This window comes from Sorex araneus, chromosome 4, assembly GCF_027595985.1.
Source record: "Sorex araneus isolate mSorAra2 chromosome 4, mSorAra2.pri, whole genome shotgun sequence".
NCBI lineage: Eukaryota > Metazoa > Chordata > Mammalia > Eulipotyphla > Soricidae > Sorex > Sorex araneus.
The window spans coordinates 47,866,906-47,884,313 of record NC_073305.1 but is presented as its reverse complement, the minus strand read 5'-3'; the positions used below and the strand labels follow the sequence as shown (position 1 = coordinate 47,884,313).

Sequence of the window (17,408 nt, the reverse complement as noted above, 5' to 3'; positions counted from 1 at the left end):
TAGACATATATGTGTCTCCAGCCCTTTGAGCCATCTTCCCTGACCCTCTTACTGTTTTTGGTTTTTCAGGCTTTGGTCCTGGCTCTGCCAGACTCAGAGATCACTCCTGGTGTGCTCAGGGGACCCGATGTGTTGGGGGTTGGGAGTATGCAAGGCAAGCACTTTACCTACTGTATTATTTCTCAGGCCCAGACCCTCTTATTTTAATGGCAATTAAAGCATACATACTTTTCTTTTTTCCTTTTTGATTTTGGGGCCCACCTCACTATGCTCAAGACTTACTCCTGGTTCTGTGTTTGGGGATCACTCCTGGTTGAGCTTGGGGAACCTTATGGGATACTGTAGATCTAATTGCCTTACCTGCTTTACTTTCTGACCCCTTGTTTACTGTTTACACCATCTTGAGTTTTCAGTAAAGCAGAGATGCATATATTCACATGATTGCATCACAGCTCTCTAATCGTGCTCATCTTGCACAACAGAGGCATTGCGTCTTGGCAGCTGCTCTCCGTCCCTCCTGCCCGGCCTCTGGTCACCCTCTACTTTCTGTCTCCATGGACCAGCTGCTTCAGATACTTGTACGAATAAAAACATACATCTTTGTTTTCTCCTCCCATCCTTGGTAGCACTGTAGCACTGTAGCACTGTGTTCCTGTTGTTCATCGATTTGCTCGAGCGGGCACCAGTAACGTCTCCATTGTGAGACTTGTTACTGTTTTTGGCATACTAAATATGCCACAGGTAGCTTGCCAGGCTCTGCCGTGCAGGCGGGATACTCTCAGTAGCTTGCCGGGCTCTCCAAGAGGGGCGGAGGAATCAAACCCAAGTTGGCCTCCTGCAAGGCAAACGCCCTACCCACTGTGCTATCGTTCTAGTACACAGCTTATTTTTTGTTTGTTTTTGGGTCATGCCCATCGGAGCTCAGGACTTTCTCCTGGTTCTGCACTCAAGGATCACTTCTGACGGGTCTTGACAGACTATATGGAGTGCCCGGGGATCGAACCCTGATTGGCCATGTTTAAGGCAAGCCCACTATCCTATCACTCCAGTCACAGAACTGGATATATATTTTTTAAATTATATTTTTAAAATATTTATTTTATATTTATATTTTAAAAATATTTTTTAAAGAGAACCAAAATAGACAAAACCTTTAGATAGGGGATGAAGTAAATAAGTAAATAAATAAAAGACAAATAAGATTAAATATGAAAGAGAACCACACCCAAAATGTGCACTGGTGGAGGGATGGGTATTCGATCATTGTATGACTGAAACTCAGACATGAAAGCTTTGTAACTATCTCACGGTGATTCAAAAAAAAAAAAAGAAAGAAAAAAAGAACCACACCCACAGAACATGGAGAAAAAAATCTCCATAATAAAAAATCCCAGAAATGAACCACAACTCTCATTTCTCATTCAACTCCAGCCTCTCCCAGGACTGCTGATTAACCTGAGACCTGCTTTGTTTGTATGTTTTATTTTCTTGTTTTGATGCCACACCTGGTGATGCTCAGGGGTTACTCCTGGCTCTGCACTCAGGAATTACTCCTGGCAGTACTCAGAGGACCATATGGGATGCCAGGGCTCAAACCCAGGTTGGCTGCATGCAAGGAAGCACTCTCCCAGCTGTTTTATTGCTCCAGCCCCCAGACCTGCATTTTTATTTTTATTATTATTATGTGGTTGGGCGTTCACCTTTTATGGGGGCCGACCCGTGTTCGATTCCTCTGCCCTTCTCGGAGAGCCTGGCAAGCTACCGAGAGTATCGTGCCCGCACGGCAGAGCCTGGCAAGCTATCCGTGTGTATTGGATATGCCAAAAACAGTAACAATAAGTCTCACAATGAGAGACGTTACTGATGCCCGCTCGAGCAAATCGATGAGCAACGGGATGACAGTGACAGTGATTATTATTATTATTTTTGGGTCACACCTGGTGATGCACAGGGATCACTCCTGGCTCTGCACTCAGGAATTACCCCTGGCGGTGCTCAGGGGACCATATGGGATGCTGGAAACCAAACCCGGGTCAGCTGTGTGCAAGGCAAACGCCCTACCTATTGTGCTATCGCTCCAGCCCCAGATCTGCATTTTCAAAGGTGGACATTGAAGGATGGACTTGAGAAATCAGAGCTCCTGCTGCTGCCTAGAAGGAGCCACAGAGATGAGAATTTCAGACCCAGCAGGAGGAATGGGAAGGCTGTGTGAGTTACCCCAAGCTCTGGGACCCCACTGGAACCCTAAGGAGGGAAAGACCTGCATGGCAATCTGAGGCTGGCCCCTGTGTCCAAGTCCTGAATGTTGGCTACTTTGTGTTTTTTTTTTCCGTTGTTATTGTTATTGTTTTGAGTCACACCCAGTGATGCTCAGTTACTCCTGGCTCTGCACTCAGGAATTACTCCTGGTGATACTTGGGGGACCATATGGGACGCTGGGGATTGATTCTGGGTTGGCTGCGTGCAAGGCAAGCTCCCTACCTACTATACTATCACTCTGTTCCCAATGCTGGCAACTAAGGCATAGTGGTGCAGCCAGTTGCCCCTCTGCCCAAACAGAACCTTGAACTCCAGGCTTAGTTCGGAGGATGGAGGGATTATTCCCACAGCTGTGGTCCAGGTGGGAAAAGAGCCTGAATACTAGGGACACACGAAGAGAGAAGCCATGATTGCGAAGGTGGACATATGTGGCTTGACAAAAGCCCCAGAGAAGGACCCGAGAGATAGCACAGAGGGTGAAGTGTTGCCTTGAATGTGGCTGGCCCATGACCCATGCAAGGTAGGATGTTTTCACACCCTACAAAACCATGCTCTGATACCAGCTACATGTTCTATGATCCAGCACAATACTGACTTAGCTGCCTAGGTCAGGATAGCTGCCGGGGTGAAAGGCTGATCCCATGTTTATTTCCTACAGCTCCAGCCCCGAAAACAATAAAACAAAGTCAAGTTCTTAGTTTTGTTATTTCCTATTGCTTTTCTGGTCTCTATCTTATTTATTTCTGCTATCTTTATTTCCTTTTATTTATTTATTTATTTTGCTTTATAGGTCACACCCGGCAATGCACAGGGGTTACTCTTGGTTCTGCACTCAGGAATCACCCCTGGTGGTGCTCAGAGGACCATATGGGATGCTGGGAATCAAACCCGGGTCGGCCATGTGCAAGACAAATGCCCTACCCGCTGTACTATTGCTTCAGTCCCATTGCTATCTTTATTTCCATCTAATAACTTTCTTAGTTTGTTCTTTCTCATTCTTTGATGTATAAAGTTAGAAGGTTTATTTGTGGTTATTCTAATGTGGGCAGTTATTTAAATAAAATTCTCTCTCTCTTTTTTTTTTTTGAGAGGGAAATCACACCCAGCGGTGCTCAGGATTTATTCTTGGCTCTGTGCTCAGGTATCCCTGCTGGCTCGTTAGGGGACCGTATGGAATGCTGGGAACCGAGCCCAGGTCAGCCAAGTGCAGAGCAAGCTCCCTACTGCTGTACATAACTCTGGCCCCTAAAATGCTCTCTTAGAACTGCTTTTGGTGTGTTTTCGTTTTCATTTGTTTCTTTTTATGCATATATACATATAACATATATGTATGTATATATTATTTAAAATTTTTTTCTTGTTTTTCTGTGGTGCTAAGGATTGAACCCAGGGACTCACACATGTAAAGCAAGTATTGGACTACTGAACCACTGAGCTACACCCCCATTCCATTTTCTTTTTGAATATTTCTTTGTTATTCAGAATTGTGTTAATTTCCACATAATTGTGATTGTTATTCCAGTTTTCCTTTTGTTGCTGACTTTTAATTTTTTTTTCTTTTTGGGTCACACCCAGTGATAAACAGGGGTTACTCCTGGCTCTGCACTCAGGAATTACTCCTGGTGGTGCTGGGGGACGATATGGAATGCTGGGAATCGAACCCGGGTTGGCCGTGTGCAAGGCAAATGCCCTCCCCGCTGTGCTATCGCTCCAGCCCCTGACTTCTAATTTCATATCATTGTTAGAAAAGATATATTAGGGGCCAGATTGATAGTATAGCTGATAGGGTTTTTGCCTTGCATGTGATTGACCTGGATTTGATCCCTGGCACTTCCCCCCCGCCTCGCCTCCACACTCCCCTACTTATCTACCAAAAAGATTAAAATTATATAAAGTTTTCTTTTTGTTTTTTTTTTTCGGGGGTCACATCTGGCAGTGCTCAAGCTTCACTCCTGGCTCTCTGCTCAGGGATCACTTCTGGCTATGCTCCAACGACCATATCAGGCGCTGGGGATCAAACCTGGGGTGGCTGCCTGCAAGAGCCCTATCCACTGTACTCCCTCTCCAGCCCCTGCTTTTTTAAAAAATAGGGATCTTCCCAGTAGTGTTCCTCCTTGAGACGCTGGGCCCAGCAGTGCCAGGGATGCCCGGCAGTACCAGGGATCAATTCCAGGGTCCCTCACACGCCAGGCATGTGCTCCACACAGCTATCTCCCGGCTCTGTCTTCACCCTTCCTCAATCTGGCCTAAAAGTGATCTATTCTTGAACATGTTCCATGTGCTCTTGAAGAGGCTGTTTTGTATATGTCTGCTAGATTAATTAGTCTAAAGTATAGTGCAACTCCAATGTCTCCTTATCAATTTTCTTTGCTTTTGTATTGGGCCAAACCTGATGGTGCTCAGGACTTACTCCTGGCTCTGTGCTCAGGGATCATTCCTGACAGTGCTTGGGTGACAATATGTGGTGTCGGAGATAGAACCAGCATAGCTCAGGTGTAAGGCAAGAGCCTTAATCCCTTTACAATCTCTCCAGTCCTGTTTATTTGTTTGTTTGTTCATTTATTTATTTATTTATTTGCTTTTTGGGTCACACCCAGCGTTGCTCAGGGGTAACTCCTGGCTCTGCACTCAGGAATCACTCCTGGCGGTGCTTAGGGGACCATATGGGATGCCGGGGATTGAACCCAGTTCGGCCGCGTGCAAGGCAAATGCCCTACCCACTGTGCTACCACTCCAGCCCTAGTCCTGTTTATTTAAAAAATTTTTTTAATTGAATAAAACTGAGATACACAGTTACAAAGCTTTCATGTTTGGGTTTCAGTCATACAGTCATACAGTGTTCCAACCCCCTTCCTCCATCAGGGTACATTTTCCTCCACCAATTTTTTTTTTAACATTTCCTTTTCCCTTTGTTGTTGTTACTGTTGCCTTGATGACTGGCAGTTACTACTTTGTTGTGGTGCTTGAGCTGGCTTTGGTTGCAGTGCTTGCCAGGGCCCATGTACTTGGTTGCAGCGATGGCACACTTGGTTGTGATGCTCATACGAACTTGACTCCAAGCGCCAGAAATCCCCCACTGTTGAAGCACTGGGATCCCAAACCACAGGACCCTGGAGAGTGCACTCGGCACGCAAGGCGATGCTTGGAGTTGAACTCTTAGCCTCTTTTAGTTGAGGAAATCCTCAGGTACCAAACAGTACTCTTTCCTCCCACCTCGCCCCCACCCCGCACACACCGCTTTGCGGAGGTGAGTAGGGAGGCTCAGCTCTTTTTTTTTTTTTAATAAATTTATTTATTGAATCACCATGGGAGCAGTTACAAAGCTTTCGGGTTTAATCTCTGTCGAACAATGATGAAACATTCGTCCCTTCACCGGTGCACATTTTCCACCACCCCAAACCCCGGTATACCCATCCCATACCCTCCCCCTACCTGTGTGGCAGATAATTTTCATGTTACTCTCTCTCTACTTCGATTACATTCAGTATTTCGACACCAGACCCACCATTATTATTTGGGATTTTACCCCAACACTCAGATCTGCTGAAAAGGCAACATTAGACAGTTTCTTTCCTATTGCTGATTGTGAATAGCATATGATGTTGTGTGTGATTTTGGAAGTCTAAAATTTTAATAATTAAATCTGGAGGAATTTCTACCAAAAGCTGCTGGGTTCCCTGAGATTTGTTTCTGAGTCTCTGGGATCATGGTCGTTAAGCAGCTTGATCAGTAGCCAGAGGGGCCGTTCAGGGGCGGTGACTCTGGATCTCTTTGGAGGGGGGGAAGGGCCAGCTCCACCCCCATCCCATGAGGCCTTGAGTGTCTCTTCACTGCTGGCCCATAAGGAGACTCAACTCTTGGGAGTCATCCTGGCGCCTGTGTCATAGCTGCCTTTATGACATCACACGTTCTTCCCTCCACTTTTTCCCATGCCATGGCTAGAAAAACACTGACCTGAGGGGCTTTGTTCCATCTATTCCAATCCATGTAGGGGCAATGGTGAGTCAGAAAGAGACAGACAGACCAGGCTGCCTAGGGATGGCTCAGAGATTTCTCTGTTGGCTCTCAGGGACATTTTAAGATCAGAAGATTCTGGGAAACTGGAAACTGAGATGTGTGTGACACCGAGTGGAGAGGAAGGGAGAGAAGCCTCACCTGTTCCTTTCCTTTATTTATTTATTTATTTATTTATTTATTTATTTATTTATTCTTTTTGGGTCACACCCGGTGATGCACAGGGGTTACTCTTGGCTCATGCACTCAGGAATCACTCCTGGTGGTGCTCAGGGGACCATATGGGATGCTGGGAATCGAACCCAGGTCGACCGCGTGCAAGGCAAACGCCCTACCTGCTGTGCTATTGCCCCAGCCCCTGTTCCTTTCCTTTAAATGCTCATTTCAGGAAAAAAAAAATATCTGACAAACCCATTAAAACCGAGAATCAGTCTTATGGGCCAGCTGGTGGAAAGCCAGCTAAACCCCGACCACCAGAGCCTTTAGGAGAGGATAAGGTAGGAGAAATCCTGACTCGATGCCACTGGTTCTCACGTTTGAGTGCTGTGGTGACTGTCTTTTGCACGAGTCAGAGTCAGAGCTAAGGCCCTAGATAGTGGCTGTCCCTTACCCGTTTGGTTGTGCTCTTGAGTCCCTCCAGGGGAGAAGGCAGGCATCTATTGGAACCCATTGGAACCAGAGCTGGGAATCCCTGGGATCTCAGAGCCTTGTGGGCTTCCCTGGCATTGTCTGAGGGGTCAGACACAGACCAGTAATTCAGCTCTTTTTCCCTATGGAGATCACTGATAGCAGTTTGGCGCATTCACCTTTCTCGTCTTTCATATGCTTTAACTACTTTGGTGTATAACTATGGGTCTTGATATGAATCTACTTTCTCATTTATATTACTTCTTTTTTTTTTTTCTTTTTGGGTCACACCCGGCAATGCACAGGGGTCATTCCTGGCTCATGCACTCAGGAATTACCCCTGGCGGGGCCCAGGGGACCATATGGGATGCTGGGATTCGAACCCGGGTCGGCCGCGTGCAAGGCAAACGCCCTACCCGCTGTGCTATCGCTCCAGCCCCTCATTTATATTACTTCTTGAATACTCATTGGTGTGTATAGAGCAGTACAGATAGATCACACTAATGATTCTTTTCATTACCCACGACTTTAAAAAATAGTTATAGTATTTATAGAATGAAAGGATTTCAAACCATTAAATCCAGCCCTGAGTTTAGCCACTGGGTTTATTCCGATCATTATCTTTATATCAAATGGCCAATGATTCTAATGTCTTATCTTTGTAGCCAGGCCAAAACTTTATTTGCAGCAGCAAAAAATTGGACAGTATTGTTTTTTCTTTTTTGGGCCATAGCGAGTGATGCTTGGGGGCTCTTCTTGGGTTTGGTGCTCAGGAGTTGACCCTGGTAGTGTTTGGGAAACCATGTGGTACAGGAAAGTCTACATGGGTTTTCCATATGCCAGCCAGGATTTCTACCATTTGAGTTATCACTCCAGCCCAAATTATCAATGCTTTTTTTTTTTTATCAGCGCTCAGGACTAATTCCTGGCTTTGCACTCATGGTTCACTCCTGGAAGGCTTAGGGGGACCATATGGGGTCGGGGATCGAACTTGGATTAGCTGTGTGCAAGGCAAGCGCCTACCCGCTGTACTGTCTCTGGCTCCAGGCTCACACTATTGGACTAATTGTAACCAATATTGCCTTTATCTGTATGTGTTTGAATTGTGCATATATGTTTGCTTATTAATGATGATTTAAAATGTGAAAGTCAAGAGAAGTGAAGATGGGGAAGAAATAAGAGGGATAACTGTATAGGGTGGGATCAGGGAAGGACAAAGTCTCTGGCAGGTGACCAAGGTCACCTAGGCAGTGTTCAGGGTTCACTGGAGCTATACTCAATGATGCCTGGACTGTTGTGTGGTGCCAGGGACTGACATCAGAGCCTCTGCAGGCTAGACCTGCCCAGGAGAGACTTTTCACACTGTCATGGCAGGAAGAGAGAAGACTGGAGTGAGCTAGAATGAAGGACGAAAAGGGGCTCTGCACTCACAGTTCACTCCTGGCAGGCTTGGGGGGGCCATATGGGGTTGGGGATCGAACTTGGGTTAGCTGTGTGCAAGGCAAGTGCTACCCACTGTACTGTCTCTGGCTCCAAGGCCACATTATTGAGGGAAGACTCTGGAGACAACTTCTTTAGCATCTGGGTAAGGACTGAAGGAAGTTCTCGGGGCCAAATTAAGTAGGCAGGGTCATGGCCCATGGGAAACCTGTGTCCATAGGCCATAATGCTCTTGTCCTTGACAGAACATATACTCCCATATTACAGATGGGGATGTTGGGATTTAGGGTCAGTGTCCATTAACCAGAGAGCAGCAGATACAGCACATCTATCTGATCTTATGTTTCCAGTGTCCAGTGCATTTGAGGTCCAGTTGAAGGAGTAATTATGGGTAGGGAATTAATTCTTCCCTGGTACATTCTGGCGTTAAGTACTATGGGGAAAATATTCTGATTGGTCCTTTTTTCCCCCTTTTATTTTAAGGTCTCAGGAAAGAAAACTATGTCCCCTTCTGATAAACAGGCTATAAAGATTCAGGCATGGTGGCGTGGCACCCTGGTGCGCCGAACATTGCTGCACGCAGCTCTCTGTGCTTGGATCATTCAAAACTGGTGGAAGGAGAAGAGGAGAAAGCTGTGGGACAAGAACTGGCAGACGACACTGGAGACCTTTACCCGGCAGGAGTGGGCAGCAGTCAAGCTGCAGTCCTGGGTCCGAATGTGGCGCATCCGTAAGCGCTATTGCCGCCTGCTCAATGCAACCCGCATCATCCAGGCCTTCTGGAGGTGTCACTCCTGCCAGACGCGGGGTTTCATTAAGGGCCAGTACAAAATTACGGCAGACCAGCTGCATCTCCAGTTAGAGTTCTTGCTGGGTTCAGGGCCTTACATTGTGACGGAGTGTATTCCCCTTACAGTAAAGCACTGAATTGGTCTTTCCCTGGTCTCTCCCTGACATGCTCCAGGTGGCCAGAGCAAGCGTGGCAGATACTCAGATCTCCTAGGTGCTCTCTGTGACAAGTTAGCAGGAGGATTCTGAACCCTTGTCCTGAGGAAGCAAACATTAGATTCATACTAATGTCTGCTAGAGGTAGGAAAATTAGAGCAATAACTTTCTTGCTATGTAGACCAAATCATGGGACACCATCCTTCCAGTTTGGTCTTTGTCCACAGACCAGATGCACACATGCAGACTCACACACATGAGTCTGCAGGCACATGCACATACAGATGCACACACACACAGAGACGGCCACATGTGCAAATGCACACACTTGCAGACACACATGTGCAGACACAGATGAACACCTGTAGATGTGCACGCGGGTACACGAGCAGGCGCACACACGTAGACTCAGAAATGTGCAGATGCAAGCACACATATGCAGACATGCACACACAGAGGCACACATGCACTGAGGCATGCACACAGAGGCACATGCACATGCAGAGGCACATGATGGTTTCTCGATCCAGGCTTGTGTTTGTGTAATAAAAACATTTTGTGTGTGGGGCAGTTTTTTTTTTCTCCAATTCATGGCAATTTCTAGGAATTCAGCTGTGTAGGTTTTGTAGCTCAGGGCTTGTTCCTCTCTGATTAGAGGAGCCCACCCAATCCTAGGTCTGGAATCCTGGTAACCTAATCAAGGGGTGGGGTGCCTGTGTTGCCTCATACTTAACTTCCAAGTCAGAATCTGAGACTCTAACTGGAAGCTGTTGGGGTGCATAGCTCGCCTTTATTCCTTCCCACATCAAACTCGGTCACTCACCCTTCACACCCAAGTGGAAGCAAGGACTGGTCCTCCATACCTGGCAAGGGCCTCAGGCATGGACGTGGGCAAAGGCGCTCTGCTGAGTGTCAGGTGGAGGCGTCAGGAGGTGTGTTTGTGTCTCCTGCTCACTCTCTACAGTCTATCTCTCCAGGGCTGGTCATGGCAAAGCTGGGAACATTTTTTTTTTTTTAAGTTTTTTTTTTTTTTTTGGTTTTTGGGTCACACCTGGTGATGCTCAGGGGTTACTCCTGGCTCTGCACTCAGGAATTACTCCTGGCAGTGCTCAGGGGGCCATATGGGATGCTGGGATTTGAACCCGGGTCGGTCGCATGCAAAGCAAACGCCCCACCTGCTATGCTATCACTCCAGCCCAAAGCTGGGAACATTTTTTGAATAGTTTTTGGGCCACATTTAGTGCTGGGGCTGCTTCAGCTCAACTTTAAAAAAAAATTTTATAAAGTAGTTCACAGTATTTGATTACATTTAATATTCAAACACCAATCCTACCACCATTAAACCTTCCCATCGCATTTTGGATGTTCCCATCCCAAACATCAATCCCTGCCCCAAAGCAAAACCAAAATGATATATTTTGTATTGTTTGTTATGAAAATCCACTGAGAATGCTAGAAAAAACTATCCTTAGAGGAAAGAGTGTGACAATTGTGTGTTTCACCCAGGGGCCATTAAGCCCTTCTGTAAGAGATCACTAACATGTTAAAGGTTGAGCCTTGTTTATATATATATATATATATATATATATATATATATATATATATATCTGTAAAAAAATATGTCTATTTCCCTCTAAGATTGGTTGCCTCCTACTTTGACCCCTGTCAGATGTGGTGCAGTAATCCTGGAGTATGGGTAGAGTATGTGGTTTGATGTGTCCTGTGGCCACATTTGCGTCTGTGCTGTCCAGGAATTTATAAATGCACTTGTGGGTGATGGTTGGCCCAAGCGTGTGGAGAGTGGCAGTAAGCATGGTGGTGGCTGAGTTGTGAAAGATTTTGGCTGCAGGGCTGGGTCCCTTGGGGCAGGGAAGGGTCTCACTCACCCCCTGTCTGGGGTGCCCAGAGTGAAAGAGCCTGGCACGGGGTCTGGTTATGGCATCCAGCTGGACTTTTTTTTTTTTTTTTTTTTTTTTTTGGTTTTTGGGTCATACCCGGCAATGCACAGGGGTTACTCCTGGCTCTTCACTCAGGAATTTCCCCTGGCGGTGCTCAGGGGACCATATGGGATGCTGGGATTCGAACCCGGGTCAGCCGCGTGCAAGGCAAACGCCCTACCCGCTGTGCTATCGCTCCAGCCCCACCAGCTGGACTTTTGATGCTTTTTTTTCCATGAAGTGACAGGGATCTAGGCCTTTCACATGCAAATGTGCTTCATAGCCTTAGTGCTCTCTCCTTGACCCCAGAGCTGGCCCTTTGATCTTCCTGTGAAAGTTACTCTCTTGATTGGGGTCTAGGTCAGTGGTTTTCAACTCCTGGTCTGTGGACTGCTGGTGTCATGTAGTGGCATTATGGTAAGTATTGATTCATATAAAAATACTGATATTATAAATATGCTTGATTTTTACTTTTGAAAAGTGATTTTATTTTGTTTTTCTGTTTTTTGAGTGACTTCATAAAAATAAAAAAAATAAGAGAGTTCAAGCTCACAAAAGTCTTTCAGTTCATAGGCTAAAATTGGCTTCATTGTTTTCATCTCAAAGGAAATACTGAAAGTGTCCAAGAGAAAGTGGATCAAAACCTTTGAGCACGGTCTCAAATTCATAGAGGTCCATTGAAAAAAAATCCTAATATTACCTAAAAAATACTACCTCAAGGGGATGTCGGTAGGCAGAAATTATGCAGACTTTTCAAAAGATTCAAGGCAAATAGAAAAATACTGTGTAAACATTTGAAGCTCGAAAACTGGTCTTATCCAAAAGTGAGAGTGTGCTGTGTGCTTGGAAGAAGCTGATATAGGAACCCAAGGGCAGTGGGCTACTGTGGGGGCTGGTTGGAATGTTCCTATAAGAGCAGCAGCCAATATTCTAGTCCTGCTTTAGGTGTATATGCTGATGAGAGTGGGTCTGTCTCCTGGGAGGAGCTGTGGCTGGCTTGGGGGAGATGTGAACAGGGTCTGGTGCTATGTGACACCCGTGTACATGATGATCCGTGCCCGGGACACCACCCACTGACACTGCGCTGACAGCCCATCTGTTGAGGCAGGAACATGACTGATGAGCATGGGATAACAGAGCCTCTATTTTGAGGCTAAGTGAAATTTAAAAGAGGGAATAGAGTTGTAAAATAGCACGTTCAAAGCAAAATTGCAATGGGGCAGCAGCTCTGGGGGTGGGATTTATGAAGCAGGAGTTAAAATAAAACCAGGAGTCTTTAATTAGGAAGGCCCAAAGATAGTCTTAAAAAGTTGTAAGGCTGGAGTTAGGGAATTTTTCCATAATCCTCTCGGTGAATTGTTTCAAGAAACTGCATTACATGTCTGTTCCTCTGCCCTGACAATGACACTCATCAACCAGAAAAGAGGAAATCGCAGAATAAAGAATATTCAACAAGCATTAGAAAACCCCAAACATGAAAAAACACCCCCAAACTCAAGTCAGAAATGTGATGATCAAAGGAAGAGTTAAGGAGGCAAAGGTACTATATCAGTGGATGGGAGAAAACACTTTGGCTATAAAAGGACCAACCGTTATTAAAAGGAGCCACCTGAGGATCTTAGAAACTCAAAAGCTCAGAGATAGGGTGAATAGGGAGCATGGTACAGGGTAGATCAGGGAGTGGAATGTCTGCCCCAGGACTCCTCTAGGAAGCAATGCAAAAGAGCAAAGAAATGAAAAGGCTAAAAGACATGAAGGAGTGGGATGTTGATGCGGAAGTTGCAGTCATGGTTGAACTGGTGTTCCTGAGAAAGACAGGACGGAGATGGAGAGCAGGAACATTCTCAGCATTAATGAGTTTCTCAGAGCTCAAAAAGACTCAAGTGCCCTCAAAAGGTGAAGGAAAACAGATGGAGCTCCATCTTGCTGAACAATCTCAGAACTGGTGAAGAGAAAAATATTTAAACATCTAAAGAGAAAAAATAGAACAAATCACCAAGGAATAAGCATTAGATAGATATTATCTTTCTCAGGAGCAACTTGGGGGGTAAGAAAAAAAGGAGCAATCTCCTGTGCTCTGAAAAATAAATTGTAAGCATTGAATAATATGCCCCCTAAAATGCCACTCAAGCGTAAGGGCAAGAGGAAAGATATTTACCCCTCTTCCTTACCCTTTGTTGTTTGTGTTGTCTGGGGGTTGTTTGGTTGTATGGTGATTGAAGGGGTCTCATACAATGCAGTGCCCACTGGAGGTTGCATGCTTCGTTGTGCTGTGCCAGGGGTCACATGCTCGTGGCCTTGGATGACTCAAGAGTTATCCCCAGGGCAGTGAGGTAGTGCCAGGAGTGAAAACTTGCAAGACAAGTGCTCCACCACTGAGACACATTCTTGGGCCTGGAAAAAAGCACTTATTATTTTGTTTGTGTTTTTTGCCACATTTGGCAGTGCTCAGGGCTTACTCCTGGCTTTGTGCTCAAGGATTATTCCTGGTAGTGCTTGGGGAACCATATAGGGTGCTGGGGATCAAACCCGTGTAGGCCATATGCAAAGCAAATGCCCTACCTGCTGTGCTATCTCTCTGGGCCCTGTTTTTATATAGTTTTAAACGTAGGAGTGTAGGATAATATTTGTCCTTTCTGCTTGCCGCAGGGAGCTTAGGTTTATTGGGTTACTCCCATCACAGTACTCCCATTCCTCTGTGTTTATTTGTAACTTCTTTCTTTGTGCTCTGTTGACTTGTAAATATTGTTTTTCTCTTCTCCTTAAGTCCTTTGCATACTTAATTCAGAGCAATGTCCTTTTTGTATGGGCACAGGAAGATAGTAAATGCTATGCTTTTGTAACATGGGAGTTAATGAACTCTCAATGATATTTACTTCCTGGGCATCTGCTCTCTTGACTTAAGCCTCAGTTGCCCTAACTTCCTAGTACCCCCAAAAGCAGGGCCCCAACGAAGGACTGGATGGACCCAGGGCAAGTGGGGAGCTATGTGCTACCCTGGCATTGAGATAGGCCTGGCCAAAGTCCCATAATGCTTAACTATAAGTTAAGAGCATGGTCCTGGGAAAATTCTGTCATGATCCAAAAAGTAATAACTAGATTTGGAACCTGCTAGGGTTAGGAATGATTAATCTTGCCTGAGCACTGTAGTGCGAGTCTATGGCAAGATGTTCCCAGGAGAGCTGCCCTACAAGCCTCAATGTATCTCTTACTGTCTCTATACAAAAATAACTAATATTAAGGTGTTAATCAAGATGTTAGGAGAAGAGGAAACCCCTGGATGTGTTTCTGCCCTGGAGCCTGATGGGCAGTCAGGAAGGGCTTTCTTATGTTGATTTTGCTGCTGGGCCGGGTATAGTATTGGCCCAGAGTGCTAAGGGTGGAGAGGTTGGGAAAGAGAGCCCAGACTTCCAGAGGGAGCGCAGAGAGATGAGCTGGAGAGACAGAAGACAGGAATGAGAAGCAGTGCGAGATTAGAATGGGGAGACTGGAACTGGCGCCTGGGGAGAATGGAATAAATGGCAACTGATCAACCAGCTGGCGTGGCCCTTGTTTCCTCCTCCGTCTGCCCCAGGTCCTGGGCCACCCCAGCTGGGCGAGCGGCCCCAGACCCATTCAACCTGGGCGGTGAGGGGGAGAGCCGCTGGGGCTCCCCTGGCCGCCCGGAGATTACACATAGGAGTACTGCTATTTATTCAGTCATTGATTAAGCTGATTAAATTGGGCATGAACTCCACATTACTTTTTTTAAAATTCAGAATGTTAATGTTATCATTTTTATATTATTATTTTTATTATTTATTTATTTATTTATTTTGGTTTTTGGGTCACACCCGGCAATGCACAGGGGTTACTCCTGGCTCTGCACTCAGGAATTACTCCTGGTGGTGCTCGGGGGACCATTATTATTTTTAAATCACTGAGATGCAGTTACAAAGTTTTCCTGTTTGAGTTTCAGTCATACAATGATCGATCACCCAACCCTCCACCACTGCACATCTTCCACCACCAAGGTCCCCAATATCCCCCCATTCCACCCCCACCCCCACCTCTATGGCCATCTCCCCCATACTCTCTTTTGTATTGCTTGTTATGAATAGCATAAGATGTTGCACAGCGCTTCTGGAATTCTAAAATTTTAGATAATTCGGGTCTGGAGAAATCTCTACAGTGAGCTGCTCGTTCAGAGATTCCTTTGTGTGTCTCTGGATCATGGCCATTAAGGAGCTTAAGTAGCAGCGGAAGGCAGTTTGTGGGTGTGACCTCCAGGGTCCCATGGGCACATTTGAATGAGAAGGACTGGCCCAGGCCCATTCCCCATCTCTTGAGGTCTGGAGTTTGCCATCACTGAACCCATGTGATTCATGGGTTCCTGCACTTCTCATTGGGTTCTGAAAGTCGTCGGCTGCCGGTGTTTTTAGGGGGCAGTGGAGGGACGATGCCTGCCTCTGTCTGAGGCACCCCGATGAAGTGGTCTGGGCCTTGTTTTCATAGCTTTTTGCTTCTCCCTGAAGTTTCATGCTAGGAGTTCTACCTGACTCCCTACATCATTACTGTTATGTTCAATTTGCCAGCAGAAGAAATGAATAAAAAATTCCCAATATGACATCTTTCTTTGAAATTGACCTAATGGTGAGACAGTTATGACAAATGGGTATTATTGGTCCAATGTCATTATGGAAAAGGCAATAAATTTATCTTACAATGACAGGCACATAGCATGACTATAAGCTTACTTTTCTCCCTTCAACTACCTAAAGACTTTACACAGTGATTCAACTGCATAAGATTCCACATAACATTGTACAATATCATAAAATTGATAAAACTGGGCTGGCGAGAGAGCACAGTAGGTAAGGTGCTTACTTTGCACATGGCCAAACTGGCTTTAATTTCTGTCACTGCATCACTAGGAGCAATTAAAGAGCACAGAGCCAGAAGCAAGCCCTGAACACTGCCAGACTTGACCCCAAGACAAAAGAAAAGAAAAGAAATAGCTTAGCATACAACAAAAATTATCCCACCCCAACCTACCCACTGTACAATCTCTCCAGCTCCTAGGGTTCTTTTAACACTTTATAAATGATTTTTTTTTTAACTTTTTGGGTCACACCTGGTGATGCTCAGGGGTTATTCCTGTCTCTGCACTCAGGAATTACTCCTGGTGGTGCATGGGGGACCATAGGGGATGCCTTGGGAGAACCTGGGTCAGTCATGTGCAAGGTAAATGCCCTATCAACTGTACTTTGGCTCTGGCCTTAAATACGATTTATTTATTTATTTATTTATTTATTTATTTATTTATTTTTTGCTTTTTGGGTCACACCCAGCAATGCTCAGGGGTCACTCCTGGCTTTGCACTCAGGAATTACTCCTGGCAGTGGTTGGGGGACCATATGGGATGCTGAGGATCGAACCCGGGTCGGCCGCGTGCAAAGCAAACGCCCTACCCGCTGTGCTATCGCTCCGGTCCCCTTAAATACTATTTAAACAATATGATAAAAACTGATCAGACTACATCCTCTTTCTTTTACTTTCCCGAAAGAAGAGAAGAACTATCATTAATGAGAAAAGGCCATTGCAGAAGCAATACCTAGATCAGACCTCATAGCCAGGGCGAATGCTGTACCTTCTTCAAGGGGTTTCAGGTGTTTGCACCAATGTTTCTCAACCCTCTTCCCAAGGTGGCCTCTTCCCTTAAGATCTTGATTCCTCTCTGTGCCTTGACCCCCACCCGCCTGCCACCCCATAACTACTCCCTAGTCTTGTGCCATGGCCCCCACCTGCTTTTTTCCTGTGGTCCCTTAGAAAGTCCTGGGGACCTATGGGGTGATATGGCCCTCTGGTTGAGAGACACTGCTGTATGCAGAGAAACTTCTTTAGTAATGAACTATAGAAATGATCCCTGAAAATCCAGTCTTCTAATGTGAGATTCTTAGCCCCAAAATTGCATATGCTTATGCCTTGCCTACTTTATACTTCACCACAGTTAGCTTAGACGTTAGAATTGCCAGAGGCCTTCCAATAAGTGCTTTGTTTTTCTTAAACTATTTCAAATGTAAATTTCTCTCCTGGCCCTTCTTTCAAAGCTTACAAACCTAGTGTTCTGTGTTTAAAGGGGAAGAAGCTGACACACTCACATTTCTCAGACTAGCTCTGAAAACTCTGAAATAACTCAAGTTCTTT

General features: G+C 45.6%; 1 protein-coding gene and 1 pseudogene across 1 annotated transcript; one reads left to right on the top strand and one right to left on the bottom strand.

Annotated features, from left to right (window-relative positions):
- Positions 1-8,841: 8,841 nt before the first annotated feature.
- LOC105943244 (IQ domain-containing protein F1) lies at positions 8,842-9,267 on the top strand. The gene has a single exon (XM_012934196.1). The coding sequence runs from the start codon at positions 8,842-8,844 to the stop codon at positions 9,265-9,267; it is 426 nt and encodes a 141-aa protein (XP_012789650.1).
- Positions 9,268-17,042: 7,775 nt separating this feature from the next.
- On the bottom strand, positions 17,043-17,143 carry LOC129404488 (small nucleolar RNA U3; annotated as a pseudogene).
- Positions 17,144-17,408: the final 265 nt, after the last annotated feature.

Excerpts from the sequence above, each read along its gene's own strand:
- LOC105943244 (XM_012934196.1), top strand. The coding sequence starts at position 8,842 with ATGTCCCCTTCTGATAAACAGGCTATAAAGATTCAGGCATGGTGGCGT.